At 42.4% G+C, this 19293-nt stretch overlaps 2 protein-coding genes across 12 annotated transcripts in view; both read left to right on the plus strand.

The window, feature by feature from the left end:
- Positions 1–6358, plus strand: part of LOC110520208 (protein tyrosine phosphatase non-receptor type 4) — a 108955-nt gene extending 102597 nt beyond the window's left edge. For all 7 annotated transcript variants that reach the window (XM_036974586.1, XM_036974591.1, XM_036974587.1 and 4 more), the window contains one exon: positions 3848–6358. In XM_036974586.1, the coding sequence (XP_036830481.1) occupies positions 3848–4048 (201 nt within the window). In that variant the 3' untranslated portion in view covers positions 4049–6358. The remainder of the gene's footprint in view (positions 1–3847) is intronic.
- Positions 6359–7211: 853 nt separating this feature from the next.
- LOC110520209 (band 4.1-like protein 5) overlaps positions 7212–19293 on the plus strand; it is a 46715-nt gene continuing 34633 nt past the window's right edge. For 2 of the 5 annotated variants that reach the window (XM_021597367.2, XM_021597372.2), the window contains exons 1-7: positions 7212–7504; positions 8305–8507; positions 17120–17224; positions 18015–18057; positions 18271–18349; positions 18470–18514; positions 19014–19066. In XM_021597367.2, coding sequence (XP_021453042.2) covers positions 8328–8507; positions 17120–17224; positions 18015–18057; positions 18271–18349; positions 18470–18514; positions 19014–19066 — 505 coding nt within the window. In that variant the 5' untranslated portion in view covers positions 7212–7504; positions 8305–8327. The remainder of the gene's footprint in view (positions 7505–8304; positions 8508–17119; positions 17225–18014; positions 18058–18270; positions 18350–18469; positions 18515–19013; positions 19067–19293) is intronic. The other 3 variants (XM_036974592.1, XM_021597368.2, XM_021597369.2) reach the window with 3 other exon arrangements.

Consider the following 19293-nt stretch of genomic DNA (forward strand, 5'->3'; position numbering starts at 1 on the left):
AGATTATTTCACTTATAATTCACTGTATCACAATTCCAGTGGGTCAGAAGTATACATACACTAAGTTGACTGTGCCTTTTAAACAGCTTAGAAAATTCCAGAAAATGTCATGGCTTTAGAAGCATCTGATAGGATAGTTGACATCATTTGAGTCATTGAAGGTGTACCTGTGGATGTATTTCAAGGTCTACCTTCAAACGCAGTGCCTCTTTTCTTGACGAAATGGGAAAATCTAAATAAATCAGCCAAGACCTCAGGAAAAATAATTGTAGACCTCCACAAGTCTGGTACATCCTTGGGAGCAATTTCCAAACGCCTGAAGGTACCACGTTCATCTGTAGAAACAATAGTACACAAGTATAAACACCATACCGCTCAGGAAGGAGACGCGTTCTGTCTCCTAGTGATGAACGTACTTTGGTGCAAATCAATCCCAGAACAACGGCAAAGGACCGTGTGAAGATGCTGGAGGAAACGGGTACAAAAGTATCTATATCCACAGTAAAACGAGTCCTATATTGACATAATCTGAAAGGCCGCTCAGCAAGGAAGAAGCCACTGCTCCAAAACCGCTATAAAAAAGCCAGACTACGGTTTGCAACTGCACATGGGAACGAAGATCGTACTTGTTGGAGAAATGTTCTTTGGTCTGATGAAACAGAATTAGAACTGTTTGGCCATAATGACCATTGTTATGTTTGGAAAAAAAAGGGGTATGCTTGCAAGCCGAAGAACACCATCCCAACCGTGCAGCACGGGTGTGGCAGCATCGTGTTGTGGGGGTGCTTTGCTGCAGGAGGGACTGGTGCACTTCACAAAATAGATGACTTGAGGGAGATAATTTATGTGGATATTTTGAAGCAACATCTCAAGACATCAGTTGCAAATGGGTCTTCCAAATGGACAATGACCCCAAGTATACTTCCAAAGTCGTGGCAAAATGGCTTAGACAACAACGTCAAGGTATTGGAGTGGCCATCACAAAGCCCTGACCTCAATCCCATAGAATATGTGTGGGCAGAACTGAAAAGCTTGTGCCAGCAAGGCGGCCTACAAACCTGACTCAATTACACCAGCTCTGTCAGGAGGAATTGGCCAAAATTCACCCAACTTATTGTGGGAAACTTGTGAAAGGCTATGCAAAACGTTTGACCCAAGTTAAACAATTTAAAGGCAATGCTACCAAGTGTATGTAAACCTCTGACCAACTGGGAATGTGATGAGACATAAAAGCTGAAATCATTCTCTCTACTATTATTCTGACATTTCACATTCTTAAAATAAAGTGGAGATCCTAACTGACCTAAGATGGTATTTTAACTAGGATTAAATGTCAGGAATTGTGAAAAACTGAGTTTAAATGTATTTGGCTAAGGTGTATATAAACTTCTGACTTTAACTGTGTGTGTGTGTGTGTGTGTGTGTGTATGTATATAGCAGATGCTTTTATCGAAAGCAACTTAGTCATCAATCATACATTTTACATGTAGGTGGCCCCAGGAATCAAACCCACAACCCTGGCGGTGCAAGCGCCATGCTGTACCAATTCCTTCAAATATTATTTGGTTTTCTGAGAACCCTATTTGAATATCAAAGAAAAGTTGCTTTTTAACTAAAAACTCTATAGAAAATATATTTGACTACCTCTGGTATTAACTACAAAATACAACTATTTTCTGCCCAGGTCTGGCAATTTCTCATCTAGACCAAGAGCCCAATTGGCCCTGTTCAAGTGTAGTGTACTATATAGGGAATAGCGTGCCATTTGGGAAGCACACTTTATTCTCTCTCTAGAGAACACTGCATGAGTGCCATTTGGCCCCGTGCTCAGCCCAGAGACCCAGGCTAAAGGAGGTAGAGATGATGAGGATGCAGCTGTAATTTCATTAGGATGTGCTGAGCTCTAATGAGGCTAGCACACCCTCAGGGTCTGGGGGGATAGGGGAAGGATGTGGGGGAGGAATGGTGGAAGATGAGGGGGTTGTTAGAGACTATGCTAATGAGACTAGGGAAAAATCAAATCAAAAAGGGTCTTTCATGCATTTCCTTCCTCCAGTCATACATGCTGTGCATACACAATCTAAGTACACATGTTCTCACACACTCACCCCCTTTCCCTAATGCAAATACACATGCATTCAGTGGGTACACGCATACAGTGCATTAGGAAATTATTCAGACCCCTTGACATTTTCTGCATTTTGTTACGTTACAGCCATTATTCCGAAATGGATACCATTGCAATTTTTTACATACAATACCCCATAATGACAAAACAAAAACACTGAAATATCACATTTAGATAAGTATTCACACCCTTTACTCAGTACTTTGTTGAAGCACCTATGGCAGTGGTTACAGCCTCGAGTCTTCTTGGGTATGACGCTACAAGCTTGGCACACCATGTATTTTTGGGAGGTTCACCCATCCTTCTCTGCAGATCCTCTCAAGCTCTGTCAGGTTGGATGGGGAGCATCGCTTTACTGCTATTTTCAGATCTCTCCAGAGATGTTTGATCGGGATCAAGTCTGGGCTCTGGCTTGGCCACTCAAGGACATTCAGACTTGTCTCGAAGCCACTCTTGCGTTGTCTTGGCTGTGTGCTTCTTGTCGTTGTCCTGATGGAAGGTGAACCTTTGCCCCAGTCTGAGGTCCTGAGTGCTCTGGAGTAGGTTTTCATCAAGGATCTCTGTACTTTGCTCAGTTCTTCTTTCCCTCGATCCTGACTAGTCTCCCAGTCCCTGCCAATGAAAAACACCCCCACAGCATGATGCTGCCATCACCATGCTTCACCGTAGGGATGGTGTCAGGTTTCCTCCAGATATGGCACTTGGCATTCAGCCAAAGAGTCCAATCTTGGTTTCATCAGACCAGAGAATCTCGTTTCTCATTGTAAAAGAGTCCTTTAGGTGCCTGTGGCAAACACCAAGTGGGCTGTCATGTGCCTTTTAACTGAGGAGTTGCTTCCATCTGGCCATTCCAGCATGAAGGCCTGATTGGTGGAATGCTGCAGAGATGGTTGTCCTTCTGGAAGGTTCTGCCATCTCCACAGATTAACTCTAGAGCTCTGTCAGTGACCATTGGGTTCTTGGTTATCACCCTGACCAAGGCCCTTCTCCCCAATTGCTCAGTTTGGCCTGGTAGCCAGCTCCAAGAAGAGTATTGGTGGTTCCAAACTTCTTCCATTTAAGAATGATGGGGGCCACTGTGTTCTTGGGGACCTTCAATGCTGCAGAAATGTTTTGGTACCCTTCCCCAGATCTGTGCCTCAACACAATCCTGTCTTGGAGCTCTATGGACAATTCCTTCGACCTCATGGTTTGGTTTTTGTTCTGACATGCACTATCAACTGTGGGACCTTTATATAGACAGTTGTGACTTTCCAAATCATGTCCAATCAGTTGAATTTACCATAGGTGAACTGGATCAAGTTGTAGAAACATCTCAAGGATGATAATTGGAAACAGAATGTACCTGAGCTCAATTTCGAGTATAGCAAAGGGTCTGAATACGCATGTTAAAAAAGCTATTTCTGTTTTTATTAAAACATTTGCTAAAAATTCTAAACCTGTTTTTGCTTTGTCATTATAGGATATTGTGTGGAGATTAATTTTAAAATAAAGCTGTAACGTAACAAAGTGGAAAAAGTAATGGGGTCTGAATACTTTCCAAATGCACTCACCACTGCTTCCCACCTCAGGGAAGTTGGCTTTTCAGGTTGTTTATTCATCCCTGGCTGCCTCTATCCCAATCACTGGCTGCTCTGGCTTGTTTACTCATGTCTTGCCATTAGCTCCTACTGTTACTGATGTTCTCTTCCTTTCCCTCTTTCTCTTCTGTGTCCTCAGAGCCAGTACAAGTTTGTGTGTGAAGCCATCTTGAGGGTCTATGAGGAAGGCATGGTCAAACCCCTGAAGTCCAACCTATACCAGAGAGAAGTAGAAGAAAATGGAGAAGAGGAAGAGGAAGATGTTAGCGTTAGCATTAGCGCTAGTGTGACCAGTGTGACAAGTGAGACCAGCGTGACCAGCGAATGCCCTGAAACCTAACCTCTAATCCCTTGGACCTGACCTGGGTTTGTAGTGAGATGCCCAGCACCATGGAGGAAGAGCCCTGGCTACCATGGGTACTGCCGTGGGCCAAGGAGAGAACAAAGCACTGTTGCACTTTATGCCGACACAAAACTGAAAATCATTGACAAATGAATCCATTTATGTTATGTAGACGGACTTGCCTTTTCTTCTATGTCCCTCCGGCCGATCGAGAGACACCGTATCTTTTTCAAGTAGTATTTATTGTGTTTTAGTTTGTCAAACCCTGTCCACTGAACAAACGTTAGTGCGAGTCCTAGCTTCATGCTTCCCAAATGAAATCATAGGTAGTAAAAAGTAGTGAGAATTTTACTTTATAGTGAGTGGTTTTTATTTATTATATTCTTTGCTTTTCTTGTCAAGTTATGACAATAGACACACATCGGAGCACTTTGTCTAACCCTAGCTAACCGTGTGGCTGTCGTGTCACTGCCTTGGTTTTTGCATAGAACGAACGAGGGATTGACTGACGTTGATTGGCATGTTAAATTTTCCAATTTGGCAGGGCGTGGATCTACTCTAAGCTACAGTATTTCATAGAGTCCCCAGTCACACCATGGCAAATAAAGCTATCAAATGGGAGACCTTAAAACAACCTTTTTAAGTTACATTTCTCGCTGTCTTTGTGTGTCTGTCTTGATTTTAAGCCAACAGTACTAAGATCATTCAAATATTAGTAATTATATACCCCCACATTTTTTTTAAATATATTTAAATGGTACTTAGAGGCTATAAGGCACGTTCTTTTTATTGGAAATTATAATCACTTAAGGGTGTTTTAGGTGCACATTGCTGGGCATTTGTTGTAGCCAACACAGTTATAACATGTTTTGTAAAAAAAAATCGGGGTGCACGAGGTGTCCTTTTCAAACTGGTTCAACTGTATTGTCATTTTCAGAAGTTCTTGTATTGGAGTTATCAGCTTCTTTATAGTTTTAGCTACTCTTCTCATGGAAGAGGCTGTTTCTTGCTTTGTTTCATTGGTTGCTGCCATCTTGGCACTGCAGGTAGTGGCACCTTCTCCGATGCACTATTCTGCACAACCATGTGTATGTTTAGAGTGGATGTGTGTGGGACCGTCAGTGTAGTTATGTGGTGTGTCTCTGTGACTCAGCAATTTTTCTTGTGTGTGTATATTATGTCCTGTCTCTGGTGCTGCTGTGGCTCTGTCTCATGGCGTCATGCCGTGTAACCATTTGCTAACCCCTTGCCATTTCACCATAACCTGGCTGACACTCAATACTAACTCAATGTTAGATGTCTGGGGTGAAGCCTGCTTGTAAACTTATTTGCCATAGTTTTTTCCATCTTCTTGACCTGAGGTGACTGTGTGATGCATCTATAGCACGTACATTGGTAATAAATACATTTTGACCACGCTGTGAGAAGCCCATGAAGTAAATTGGTCCCTTTCACCTGGCTTGCACACAGTCCCCAATGGTCGATCATCAACCCACTGTGTGGAATCCACAAAACTGTCATTTTGATTATTTTAATTTTATGAAATCATACATGGAATCCGGCTCATTCTGTTATGCCTGAGAGTATTATGATGACGGATCATAGGAGCAAGACTACAGAATGCCACATACAAGACTTGGGTTTCCAGAACCATCAAATTTTATTTTCACAAATGTCCAAAATTGAGCTTTGTTCAAAGTGTTATGATAGCGTATCAGGGTACTGTGGGGTGCTGTTTGGAGGCAGGAGGGGAGGGAAGCAGGGTGGGGTAGGTATGGGAGGGTGGCCGTGTTGTAGTTTTGTGAAAGAAACGGTTCATGCTTCTTGAGAATGGACAGCACTTTGCAGATTACTGGGTAGCCATGCCTGCTACTGAATATGTCAGAAACATAAAATGGTGTTTACTTTTTATTTATCATTTTATTTGTTTTTAGACACCTGTAGGGAACAAAAACTCAAACCTACAGTGATGCTTATTTTTTTTGTAAATATACTCGACCATGTAAATACAATGTTGTATATTTAAAAAAAATCTTTAAAATAAAAGGGAAAATCATTTGTGAGTTAAAATGTTTTTATATAGAGAATGACATGTGACAACTTGTGTTTAAAAATAGAAGAAATTGAAAGCTTACATTTCTTTCAATTCTCACTCCATTAAGTTGATTTTACTTCTGTTTCAAACACTTGTTTTCAGTTGCTATGTGCAATGTGCTTTGTTTTTTTCTTTCTGATATTGTCATTTGACAGTGCTTTGAATATGTTTATAAGATTTATTAAAAACGATTAAAACTTGTCTGAAAGCATGAAAAAATTGCTTCATCTCACGTTGCTTTTCCACACTGCAAAAGTGAGGTCAATGCAATGTTTTGATAATATTGTCATGGTACATATGGATTTCCTCAATCACTCTTCTGTCTTAATTCACACACGTACCTGTATTCCAAGTTCTACATTCGAGAAATACGACTGATGCTTAAAATTATTTAGAAAGTAGCATCAATGTAAGAAGCCTAAAACAGCATTTCTGCTCGTCTGTAATCAACCTTGCAAGTTCCAACAGCCTGAGTTAGACTCCAATGCAAACAATGACATCTGTCCAAGAGGCTCTCTTTAAGTATCAAGTATGTTTGAAAGAAGTGCACAGGTACGGACGGTCTGGTCTCATCCCTGTCAATCAATGGATATCCATGGCAGGAGATACTATAATGACCTCATCAAGACCAGACAGGTGCCATCAACATGACCAGTGAGTGGCGCTGTTGCTAAATGGAGAAGATTCAGTAGTTCATACAGTAGATATTTGGTCTGATTGAGAAAAAAAAAAATTACACTGACTACCATAATGCCGTTTAAAAATGTACCGTAATCTATTACTGAATGTACCGACTCGAAAGTATCTACTGGTTTGTTCAGTCCTTATATCGGCATAATATGATTCTATGATAATACATACTTGGGTATATGTATTTGTTATATTTCAAGTAATGCTTTTCATAATTGGCTACATTGTATCTCAAGATTACTACTACAGAAACACCCAACAATATAAATATAATTACATTTCTATGCACCCAACCAATGACCGCACTCAACACCCTAATGTCTCTTTAAATACAAATAGCTGTGTGTTTGGGATTTATTTTGACGTCATTTCCTGCGGGAAATCTTGCCTCCCTCTTTTCTTGGGACTTGTGGAAATTATCTCGTTAGGGTATCGATCGAATAGGAAATACAGTAGAATACTTATCGACCATGGAAACATTCGTTTTCATTTGTTTGTAAAGTGAACAATGCACGTGGATTGGTTGTTATTTTAGCCAAGTCTTTCGTGAGTTGCTATTCCTTTAGGACTTTCGGATCTACAAGTGGCCATCGGCGACAGCAGCAGCAAGTGTATGTCGCCTGATTTCTTTCATCTGTTGCTTCAGTAACGCGTCGTTATCACAAGAGGTAGCTTGCCTGCTAAACCTGTTGCTCTCGCTCATGATGTGACTAGTCAAAGCCAATTTTATCTAGTTATTCTTCAATAGTTAATACTTGAATGAAATGTAATTAAGATCGAAATTAATACAATATTTATTCGGGCAATGCTTCTAGCTAACTATCTAGTTGGTTGGTTAGTTAACGTTACCAGGTAGCTAACTAGCCAGCAAATTAACTAGCATAACCTATTATCTGGTACCGCATAGCTAGCTAATAGCATAGTCTGTACTATCTGATAGTTAGCAGTCCAAATGTTCAGTCTAAATTGCTCTGTAAAATTGTTATCATTAACTACAGCCCTAATGTATGTAACAAATGGCTAATAATACACTACCCAATTTAGCTAACTACAGTGTAATGTTATGGTAAATACAGCAAGTGTTTATTCACAACGTCATTGCTAGCCGTTTGGAACAACCATTGGATTATTGTGAGTCTACGAACATTGGCGGACTAAAACTCCACTCCATAGTGAAGGAAGTTAATGAACTTCTTTCACCAACAAGTTAAGTTCATCATAACCTTCCTTCACCATGGATTGAAGTTTAGTCCACGGCAAACATTGTACACACAGAAAAGCCCAAAAGTAATACCTAGGCAGATAAGAGCACTTAGGTTAGTTGTGGTGATAAGTCACACCATTTTGATTTGCATACTAATAAGGCTTCTGTCACATCACATTATTTAATAGATTGTTTTAACATCACAGCCCTCTGATTGAGGAACACGACAGATTGTATCAGTAATCCTTCCTCTCACATGTGCAGGTAGTGTTCACTAGGCCCCCACCATGCTGAGTTTCCTCCGCCGGACGCTGGGCCGGCGGTCCGTCCGTAAGCATGCTGAGAAGGCCCGGCTGAGAGAGGCCCAGCGGGCCACCACACACATCCCTGCTGCCGGGGAGGCCAAGTCTGTCATCACCTGTCGTGTGTCACTGCTGGACGGCACTGATGTCAGTGTGGACCTACCGGTGAGACTTTACACAAAAAAATGCCTCATGAGAAAGTAACAGGTGGATGTTTTGTATAGGGTCATCAAACGATATTTCAAAAGGAAGGAGGACAGTGGTAGGAGCATTTTTGGCATGGCAGGTGCCCTGAGGCTGAATATCTCTCTCTCTCTGTGTCTGTGTGGGTTGATTCCCACATATAAAGTTCTACTGTATAGTACTTGCTGACTAGCTCCCTCAATTTTATTTTTTTCCATTTAACCAGGTAAGCTAGTCGAGAACAAGTTCTCATTTACAACTGCGACCTGGCCAAGATAAAGCAAAGCAATGCGACACAAACAAAATAGTTACACATGGAATAGACAAGCATACAGTCAATAACACAATAGAAGAAAAAAAGTATATATAAAGTGTGTGCAAATGGCGTGAGGTGTTAAGGCAATAAATAGGCCGTAGTAGCGAAGTAATTACAGTTTAGCAAATTAACACTGGAGTGATAGATGTGCAAGTAGAAATACTGGTGTTCAAAAGAGCAGAAAAGTACATTAAAAACAATATGGGGATGAGGTAGGTAGATTTTGTGGGCTATTTACAGATGGGCTATGTACAGCTGCAGCGATCGGTTAGCTGATCACATAGCTGATGTTTAAAGTTAGTGAGGGCAATTTTAAGTCTCCAGCTTCAGCGAGTTTTGCAATTCGTTCCAGTCATTGGCAGTAGGGAACTGGAAGGAAAGGCGGCCAAAGCAGGTGTTGGCTTTGGGGATGACCAGTGAGATATACCTGCGGGAGCACGTGCTACTGGTGGGTGTTGTTATCGTGAGCTGAGATAAGGCGGAGCTTTACCTAGCATAGACTTATAAATGACCTGGAGCCAATGGGTCTGGCGACGAATATGTAGTGAGGGCCAGCCGACTAGAGCATACAGGTCGCAGTGGTGGGTAATATTTGGGGCTTTGGTGACAAAACGGATGGCACTGTGATAGACTGCATCCAGTTTGCTAAGTAGAGTATTGGAAGCTATTTTGTAAATGACATCGCCAAAGTTGAGGATCGGTAGGATAGTCAGTTTTACAAGGGTATGTTTGGCAGCATGAGTGAAGGAGGCTTTGTGAAATAGGAAGTCAATTCTAGATGTAATTTTGGATTGGAGATGCTTAATGTGATTCTGGAAGGAGAGTTTACAGTCTAGCCAGACACCTAGGTATTTGTAGTTGTCCACATATTCTAAGTCAGAATCGTCCAGAGTAGTGATGCTAGTCAGTTGCGGGCAGTGAACGGTTGAAAAGCATGCATTTGGTTTTACTAGCGTTTAAGAGCAGTTGGAGGCCACAGAAGGAGTTGTATGGCTAGTTAACAGTGTCCAAAGATGGGCCAGATGTATACAGAATGGTGTCGTTTGCGTAACGATGGATCAGGGAATCACCCGCAGCAAGAGCGACATCATTGATATATACAGAGAAAAGAGTCAGCCCGAGAATTGAACCCTGTGGCACCCCCATAGACTGCCAGAGGTCAGAACAACAGGCCCTCCGATTTGACACACTGAACTCTGTCTGAGAAGTAGTTGGTGAACCAGGCGAGGCAGTCATTTGAGAAACCAAGGCTGTTGAGTCTGCCGATAAGAATACGGTGAATGACAGACTCGAAAGCCTTGCCCAGGTTGATGAAGACGGCTGCACAGTACTGTCTTTTATCTATGGGGTTTATGATATCGTTTAGTACCTTGAGCGTGGCTGAGGTGCGCCCGTGACCAGCTCGGAAACCGGATTGCACAGCGGAGAAGGTACAGTGGGATTCGAAATGGTCAGTGATCTGTTTATTAACTTGGCTTTTGAAGACTTTAGAAAGGCAGGGCAGGATTGATATAGGTCTATAACAGTTTGGGTCTAGAGTGTCACCCCCTTTTAAAGAGGGGCATGACCGCGGCAGCTTTCCAATCTTTAGGGATCTCGGACGATACGGAAGATAGGTTGAACAGACTGGTAATAGGGGTTGCAACAATAGCGGTGAATAATTTTAGAAAGAGAGGGTCCAGATTGTCTAGCCCAGCTGATTTGTACAGGTCCAGGTTTTGCAGCTCTTTCAGAACATCAGCTCTCTGGATTTGGGTGAAGGAGAAGCTGGGGAGGCTCGGGCATGTAGCTGCGATGGGTGCGGAGCTGTTAGCCGGGGTTGGGATTAGAGGTCGACCGATTATGATTTTTCAACGCCGATACCGATTGCTGGAGGACAAATAAAGCCAATACCGATTAATCGGCCGATTTAAAAAAAAAAAAAATAATAATAATAATAATAAATGAATTAAATTTTAAAAAATTGCGTTTGTAATAATGACGATTACAACAATACTGAATGAACACTTATTTTAACTTAATATAATACATAAATAAAATCAATTTAGCCTCAAGTAGATACTGAAACATGTTCAATTTGGTTTAAATAATGCAAAATTAAAGTGTTGGAGAAGAACGTAAAAGTGCAATATGTGCTATGTAAGAAAGCTAACGTTTCAGTTCCTTGCTCAGAACATGAGAACATATGAAAGCTGGTGGTTCCTCAATATTCCCAGGTAAGAGGTTTTAGGTTGTAGTTATTATAGAAATTATAGGACTATTTCCCTCTATACCATTTTTATTTCATTAACCTTTCACTATTGGATGTTCTTATAGGCACTTTAGTATTGCTAGTGTAACAGTATAGCTTCTGTCCCTCTCCTCGCTCCTCCCTGGGCTCGAACCAGCAATACAATGACAACATCCACCACTACGAAGCAGCGTTACCCATGCAGAGCAAGGGAAACAACCACCCCAAGGCTCAGAGCGAGTGAAGTTTGAAACGCTATTAGCGCGCGCTAACTAGCCAGCCATTTCACTTCGGTCACACCAGCCTCATCTCGGGAGTTGATAGGTTTGAAGTCATAAACAGCGCAATGCTTGATGCACAACAAAGAGCTGCTCGCAAAAAGCAGGAATGTGCTGTTTGAATGAATGTTTACGCGCCTGCTTCTGCCTACCACCGCTCAGTCAGATACTTAGATACTTGTATGCTTGTATGCTCAGTCAGATTATATGCAATACAGGACACGCTAGATAATATCTAGTAATATCATCAACCATGTGTAGTTAACTAGTGATTATGATTGATCGTTTTTTATAAGATAAGTTTAATGCTAGCTAGCAACTTACCTTGGCTTACTGCGTTTGCGTAACAGGCAATCTCCTTGTGGAGTGCAACGAGAGAGAGGCAGGTCGTTATTGCGTTGGACTAGTTAACTGTAAGGTTGCAAGATTGGATCCCCCGAGCTGACAATGTGAAAATCTGTCTTTCTGCCCCTGAACGAGGCAGTTAATCCACCGTTCCTAGGCCGTCATTGAAAATAAAAATGTTCTTAACTGACTTGCCTAGTTAAATAAAGATTAAATAAAGGTGTAAAAAAAAAAAAAGATCTGCAAATCGGCGCCCAAAAATACAATTTTCCGATTATGAAAACGTGAAATCGGCCCTAATTAATCCGCCATTCCGATTAATCGGTCGCCCTCTAGTTGGGCTAGCCAGGAGGAAAGCATGGCCAGCCGTGGAGAAATGTTTATTGATATTCTCGATTATCGTGCATTTATCGGTGGTGACAGTCTTACCTAGCCTCAGTGCAGTGGGCAGCTTGGAGGAAGTGCTCTTATTCTCCAAGGACTACAGCATGCAAATCAGTTTGAAAAAGCTAGCCTTCGCTTTCCTGGCTGACTGCGTGTATTGCTCTGAGACCCTAATCATGTTGTGGGCCTGTTCTTAGGTAGCTTGTTGCCCTCTTGCTGTGCTGTTAATGAGTTACTGAGAGTGTCACTGACTCACTGATGTGTGACTTGGCCACGTGAGAGGTGCGTGCCAGTGTGTTTATGTGTAGTTCACTGTTGTATTGAGTGCTGCTGATCACCTGTAATTCCATGATCCCTCTACAGCACACCTGGTCACATGACCCACCCACAGCCAGGAGCCAAGTGAGTGGAGATGGTCTTCTCGAATGGGAAGATTTGCTCTTGGTCCACAATGTCCTCTTTGATTTCTCAGGGTTGGAATTTCTAAGGCATTCCAGCTGTCCAACCAGTTGATGACACTTAAAATCGAATGAAAATGTTCACATGCACCGAATACAACAGGTGTAGGTAGACCTTAGAGTGAAATGCTTATTTACAAGCCCTTAACCAACAATGCTTTAAGAAGTTTTAAGAAAAACCAGGTGTTAAGTAGATAATAAAAGTAACAAATAATTAAACAGCAGCAGTAAAATAACAATAGCGAGGCAATATACAGGGGGTACCGGTTAGTCGAGGTACTTGAGGTGTATTCCACTGTAAATGCTATAGGTCTATTGTCACAGAGCTTCTCCAGTAGTTTTTTTTTTCTCTTTTTTTGGTAATGCCTCTGAATTCAATGCTAGTGGGAGTTATTACAACATGGGATAGGCCGTCCATGTTTATGTGTGAAGAGTTTGTGGAGTTCAGGACATGAGCCTGCGTGCAGTTTTCTAATAGCTTTGTCATAGTCATGTGAAAATCCATTTGGAAGGAACATTGTGAACTGTTAGGCTAGCTGTAACTCTGGATCTATAGCTCTGCTATGTAAGAGTTCTAGGCTAGTTGATATAGTCTGACCATTTATTCACTTAAGTGTTACGAAGCATAACTGCTGGGTTGCGTAATAACGTCACTGTTTAGGCTGCCAATGGGCTTCCCAGGCAATAACTCATTTTGATCAAGGCCTTATGTTTTCTTTGTGTTCTTCTGAGACCGCTTTGGCCCTATTGGTCTGTCCCTTTGTTTAGATATTTTGTGTGATATCTGACATGCATGTTGCTACTGTACAGCAGCCATACTCGGGACTAACTGTAATAGTGAATAAACATGTTGACATAGGTCTAGTACAAGATTCTAGGTTTCACCAATACAAACCTAACACCTTTGGCTTATTTCAGTAAAGTAGAACAGTAGTCATTTTTATTTTTTTATTTTTTTAATCCCTTTTTCTGCCCAATTTCGTGGTATCCAATTGTTTAGTAGCGGTTAGACAAGATAGTAGCTACAACTCCCGTACGGGCTCGGGAGAGACAAAGGTTGAAAGTCATGCGTCCTCCGATACACAACCCAACCAAGCCGCACTGCTTCTTAACACAGTGCCATCCAACCAGGAAGCCAGCCGCACCAATGTGTCAGAGGAAACACCGTGCACCTGGCAACCTTGGTTAGCGCGCACTGCGTCCGGCCCGCCACAGGTGCGAGGTGTTTCCTCCGACATCACACCCGTTGGCTATGCTGCTCATGCATTGAATTTGCTCCTCAAGGACATCATGGCACTGAAAACAATGGATACACTCTACAAGAGAGCCAAGGAAATGGTTAGGTATGTGAAGGGTCATCAAGTTATAGCTGCAGTCTACCTCACCAAGCAAAGTGAGAAGAATAAGAGCACCACTTTAAAGCTGCCCAGCAACACACATTGGGGTGGTGTTGTCATCATGTTTGAAAGTCTCCTGGAGGGGAAGAACTCCAACAAATGGCCATATCACACTCTGCCGATATGGACAACCCCATCAAGAGGATTCTCCTGGATGATGTATTTTGGGAGAGAGTGGTAAGCAGCCTGAAACCTATAGCAGTAGCCATTGCACAGATTGAGGGTGACAATGCCACCCTGTCTGATGTGCAGACTCTGCTTGCACATATAATAAAATACTTTTGTACTGCCCTGTCCACTTTGCTGTTGCTCCAAGCAGAGGACACTGCAGTTCTGAAATACATCAAAAAGTGTGAAGACTTTTGCCTGAAGCCCATACATGCCGCAGCGTACATGATGGACCCCAAATATAATGGCAAGAGCATCCTGTTTGGAGCAGAGACAAAAAAGGCCTATGGTGTCATCACTACAGTGTCTCGCCACCGGCCTGGTTCTTGGCAGTCTGACGAAGTACACTTCCAAGCAAGGGCTTTGGGATGGAGATGCAATATGGCAGTCCTGCCAGCATATCTCATCAGCCACCTGCTGGGAGGGACTTTGTGGATCTGAGCATCTTTCCCCTGTTGCCTCCATCCTTCAAATCCCACCAACATCAGCCACCTCAGAGCGCAACTGGTACTTGTTTGGGAACACACAAACCAAAGCACACAACAGGCTGACCATTGAAAAATTGGTGGCCATCTGGTCAAATTTGAGGCTTTTTGAGCCTGACAACGAGCCATCCTCAACAAGGTTGGAAAGTGACAGTGAAGATGAGGCCTCAGTCTGATGTTCAAGAGGTGGACATTGAGGAGGTCCAGGGAGAAGACATGGAAGCCTGAGCGGAAGACAGTCTAGAAACTAAAGCTTTGGTTATGATTTTACAGATATATGTTGAAATGTTTTTGGGAGATGCGATGGATCATTGGGGACCATTATATATTCCCTTTTGTTGTTCAGTGAAAGTCAACTCATTTAATTAAAGTTCAATTTGTAACAAAACATTTTTTTTTTTAATTCTGTTGGAAGGATTTAATCATTTGCAATTATGTCTACTTATGAGGTCTCTCTCTATATGATATGGTAAATATATCCAACGCAAAAAGAAAATCTACATTTAAATGGTATTATATTCCCAAATATTCCTGTTAATTCCCATGGAATGTTTCCATCTCTGAATATTCCCCAAAATGTGCAACCCTGGGTGCTGGTCAGTAAATTGTCCAGAATGACATTTGAAGAAAGAGTGTGGCGTAGCTTGTTTATTGCTCTTACCAACATGGCTGAATGCTTATGTCAACCCAAAGGGTTTCCTGGGGTTACACCTCTAAAGCAGCAGCTATCCCTTTTGACACAAACGGCACAGTAAATAGTCTAATGATTCGTCTCTTCTCTGACACCTCCAGCTCCAGAACTCAGTCCAGTCTGAATAAGGGAGCCTCAAGCTTTTAAGACAATTGGTGGGACGAAGGAGGGGGGCTGCCATATTTCTTCCGCAGTCCTCCCTCAGTGGCTCTAACTTGCGTAGGGTGGGGAGGCCGATTTTTAATTTTATTTTGTACCCCTCCCTCAGTGGCAATCCTCTGACTTGCATGCAGGGAGCAGCCTTAGGAATGTAACTGTGCCTCCAAAGGCAGATGGTTGGTCGAGCAGACTGGAAACCTCTGGTGAACAATGCGACAGCGAGGCCTGGGGTTCACTGGAGCGCACAATGGCTCCTTTGTGTCCATTCTCCCTGGCCGAAGGGGCGCTTTGTGAGCTATGCCAACTCTATGGGGCCTGCGTGAGCGTCCGGCAAGCTTGGATTAACACTGAGGACTGTTCAATGGCAGCATCCTCTCCTCTCTACCCATCACGACCACTCCCCCTGTATAATGTACCCGACCAGAGCATGGCAGTGCAGGCCTGAGTCCTCACTGCACATGTCAATGTTTGTTCCCCTGCAGGGTAATGTGTGTGTGTGTGTGTGTATTGCTGTATGCACACAGCAGTGTCACAACCAGTAATATGCTTGTTAGGTTTCAGCAATGTTGTTGCAGACTTTACTGCATGTTCTGATTTTGTGTTCTTTAAGCTACATCTTTAGTGTTGTGCGTTTCCATTGTTTGTGCACTTGGGAGTGTCCTCTCTGTTGGTGGACTTGGTCTAACGTTGCTTGTATTCATCTGAGAAACTCGAGGCAAAGAAAGCTCTGCAGAATGGCAGTGAACTCTGCCAGCCACTACAAGGGGCGTTTTCACCCCTTCTATAAGATTTGACCATTCAGTCACCTTGAACACAAATGACCTCAATGTCATGTCAGTCTCGCTCTCTGGTGGTGTGAGGCAGAGGTAGTGGGAGCGTTTTGTTTTCATAGGCTGGCCTGTAGATCACTCATTAGCTGAGATTTCACTACAGGGCTACAGACTGTGTACTGTGTTGTCAGGCTACTGTGTGTGGTTAGTCAGTCAGACTGCTGGGCAGAGAGTAGAGACTGACTGGGGTCACGCTGACTCGCTGTGTTGCAGCCTACTAACAGGTTGCCATGGTGACCCCAGTGCTGCCATTCTTCCTGCTGTTTTGAAGTTGGCCGTGTACTGAACTAGCTAGTACAGCAGCAGGCTACAGGAGTTGGACAGCTAACACCCCGTCTGAGCAGAGCAGACTGGAGACTGGTACGACCTGTCAGACTGACTGCAGGAAACACTCTATCATAGAGTTCAAACTGCTCACCAGAACAGAAGGGAAAGACTTAAACATGTGGCAGTGTGCCTGATTTTAAAGTAGGCGAAGCCAGCTAAATAATATGTTCTATTTGGCTCTCGTCTCTTTTTTGCGTGTTTTCTAATCAGTTATAGAGGCAATGAAATCAACAGTGTGTCTGGGGAGTGGAGTATCAGGGAAGAATACACAAACCCTTAAAACAGCTCTAACTTTTCCACCAGTAGTGACTTAGCGAAACTTCTCCACTTGCTCGTTCCCCTTGTATTGTGTTAACCATAATAAATAACATTGAGCAACAGTTTAAAATGATTTGAAATATGAAACTATTATTAAAATGCTAAAGAGAACACAGTGAAAAGTCTAGACCTAGTCTGTTGAATGATTGATGACATTGCTTCCAGATTAATGACTGTGTGACCTCTGACATCTCTCTTGCTCTGTCAGAAAAAAGCCAAAGGTGAGGAGCTGTTTGACCAGATCATGTATCACCTGGACATCGTAGAGAAGGACTACTTCGGACTACGCTTCATGGACTCTGCACAAGTACCGGTAAGACCAGAGTAGCAGACTGTCCTAGAGACTGACTTTTACTACCACCCAACCTTGTTCTAAGAATTAGGAAGGGGTTTGTTATGGTTAGATTTATCCACTGAACTTGAATTGCTCTTCTCTGGAATAGGGATTTGAATAACAGTGTGTACAGTTTACATACTATATGGGTTGTCTAATTAATATATATATATATATATATATATATATATATATATATATATATATATATATATATATATATATATATATATATATATATATATATATATATATATATATATATATATATATATATATATATATATATATATATATATATGGCTGTTGGAAGGTTCAAGTACAGTTTGTTGCAGAAATTAAGTTCAGTGTCTATCAAAGACCCAGCAGCCAGGGCAAGCTGATATGGTGTGACGGGCATAGAAGGAAGGAGAGGAGAGAGGTAGTAGGGAGGGAGATCTGGAGAGAGGAATGTGGGGGAGAGAAGTGTGAAATAGGGCTGTGGCAGAGACCTTCCGTTCCCTCATCAGCTTGAGCAGCACCCCCTACCCCACCCCCCTACTCACGCACCCTCCTAAACCCCTGCCCCTCCCTCATATAATTGTTCATGCCTCAGTCTCCCAACTCCCAGACGAGTTACAAATCAGAAATTCCCTTTCTAGTGACACAATCATACTGTGTGTGGTATCCTAGGTGTTTTTGGCCTTGCCCATGCCATGGATTCGCTTGAGTCTAGATGGTTGATTCTTTCCTGTCATTGAAATGTGTTCTTTTCTCGTCTCTTTTGCAGCATTGGCTTGACGTTACAAAAAGCATTAAAAAACAAGTCAAAAGTAAGTATATGTTTTTGACCTCACAATCATTGGAGATACACAAGCTATAGCCCTTCTATTGCCTCTTTTCTGTACCAATGTAGCTCTAGAGATGTATAATGGATGGGTATGTTGATGGAACAGCCAGAAACAGATGGATTTCATTAATGCCATTCTCATTTCAAACCTCTTTCTTTCCTTCCTCTCTTCCGTTCCTCCCCTACCTCTGTGCAGTCGGACCCCCATACTGCCTTCACATGAGGGTCAAATTCTACTCCTCAGAACCCAACAACCTGCATGAGGAGTTGACCAGGTCACCTTGTCGTCGTCTTATTTACTATTCAATAATCACCAATTGTTTTTAGAACATTTGTATTTATTGGGGACATTAATCTGGACTTTTTATGAACAAATGACCCTTTTATTCTCGCAGATATCTATTTGTATTGCAACTAAAACAAGATATCCTGAGTGGCAAGTAAGTAACCTCCCTCACCCACTGTTTTGCTCTTCCTATATTAGATGTACAGTATATTACATTAGTGTAGACTTCATGTGCTTCAATATATTTAACATGGCTGATGTAATGATGTACTTGGCCTATAGACATGTTAGCTATATCTGTTCTGTTGCATCATGATACAGATGCTAAGAGGCTTAGCTACAGTAGTGGATTACACACGTGATGTTGGAAGGAAACTATTTACATCAATAAGTAGATTGTGAATATTAGTATCCATTTTCGCTTACATGGGGATTAGTGTTCATGTTTGTCCAGGAATCCAATAACACCGGGTTGTTGTGTATTAGCTCTGGAGCGAGAAACGGGCTGTTAGATGCAATAGTTCCCTGCTGAAACAGCTGTGACTGATCTCTTCAGACAGTATCCTTGCCTAGTGTGTACTGTACCTTGTTGAAAGCAACAGCACTCAGACCACAGCATTTTTTCCTACTGAACACTCGTCCTTGTATCACAGGTTAGAATGTCCTTTCGACACAGCAGTGGAGCTGGCGGCCTTCTCTTTGCAAGGTAAGAACAACGATGGCCCAATGTCTCGGTGTGGTTGTCATAACTCTTCTTGAATGAGAGCCACCGAGTTGCAGTTTTCTGAGGGGGTGGAATCTTCACTATCAGCAGGGAGAGACCATAGCGCCACAGTAGCCTTTCAGAGCCTATTAACATGGTGGAGTATTTGTGGAAATAGAAGATAATTTGGGTTTATCGCTACCCTCTCTTCAAGAATGTGTGCTGCTGCC

The sequence above is a fragment of the Oncorhynchus mykiss genome, chromosome 3 (assembly GCF_013265735.2).
Source record: "Oncorhynchus mykiss isolate Arlee chromosome 3, USDA_OmykA_1.1, whole genome shotgun sequence".
In the NCBI taxonomy this organism is placed as follows: domain Eukaryota; kingdom Metazoa; phylum Chordata; class Actinopteri; order Salmoniformes; family Salmonidae; genus Oncorhynchus; species Oncorhynchus mykiss.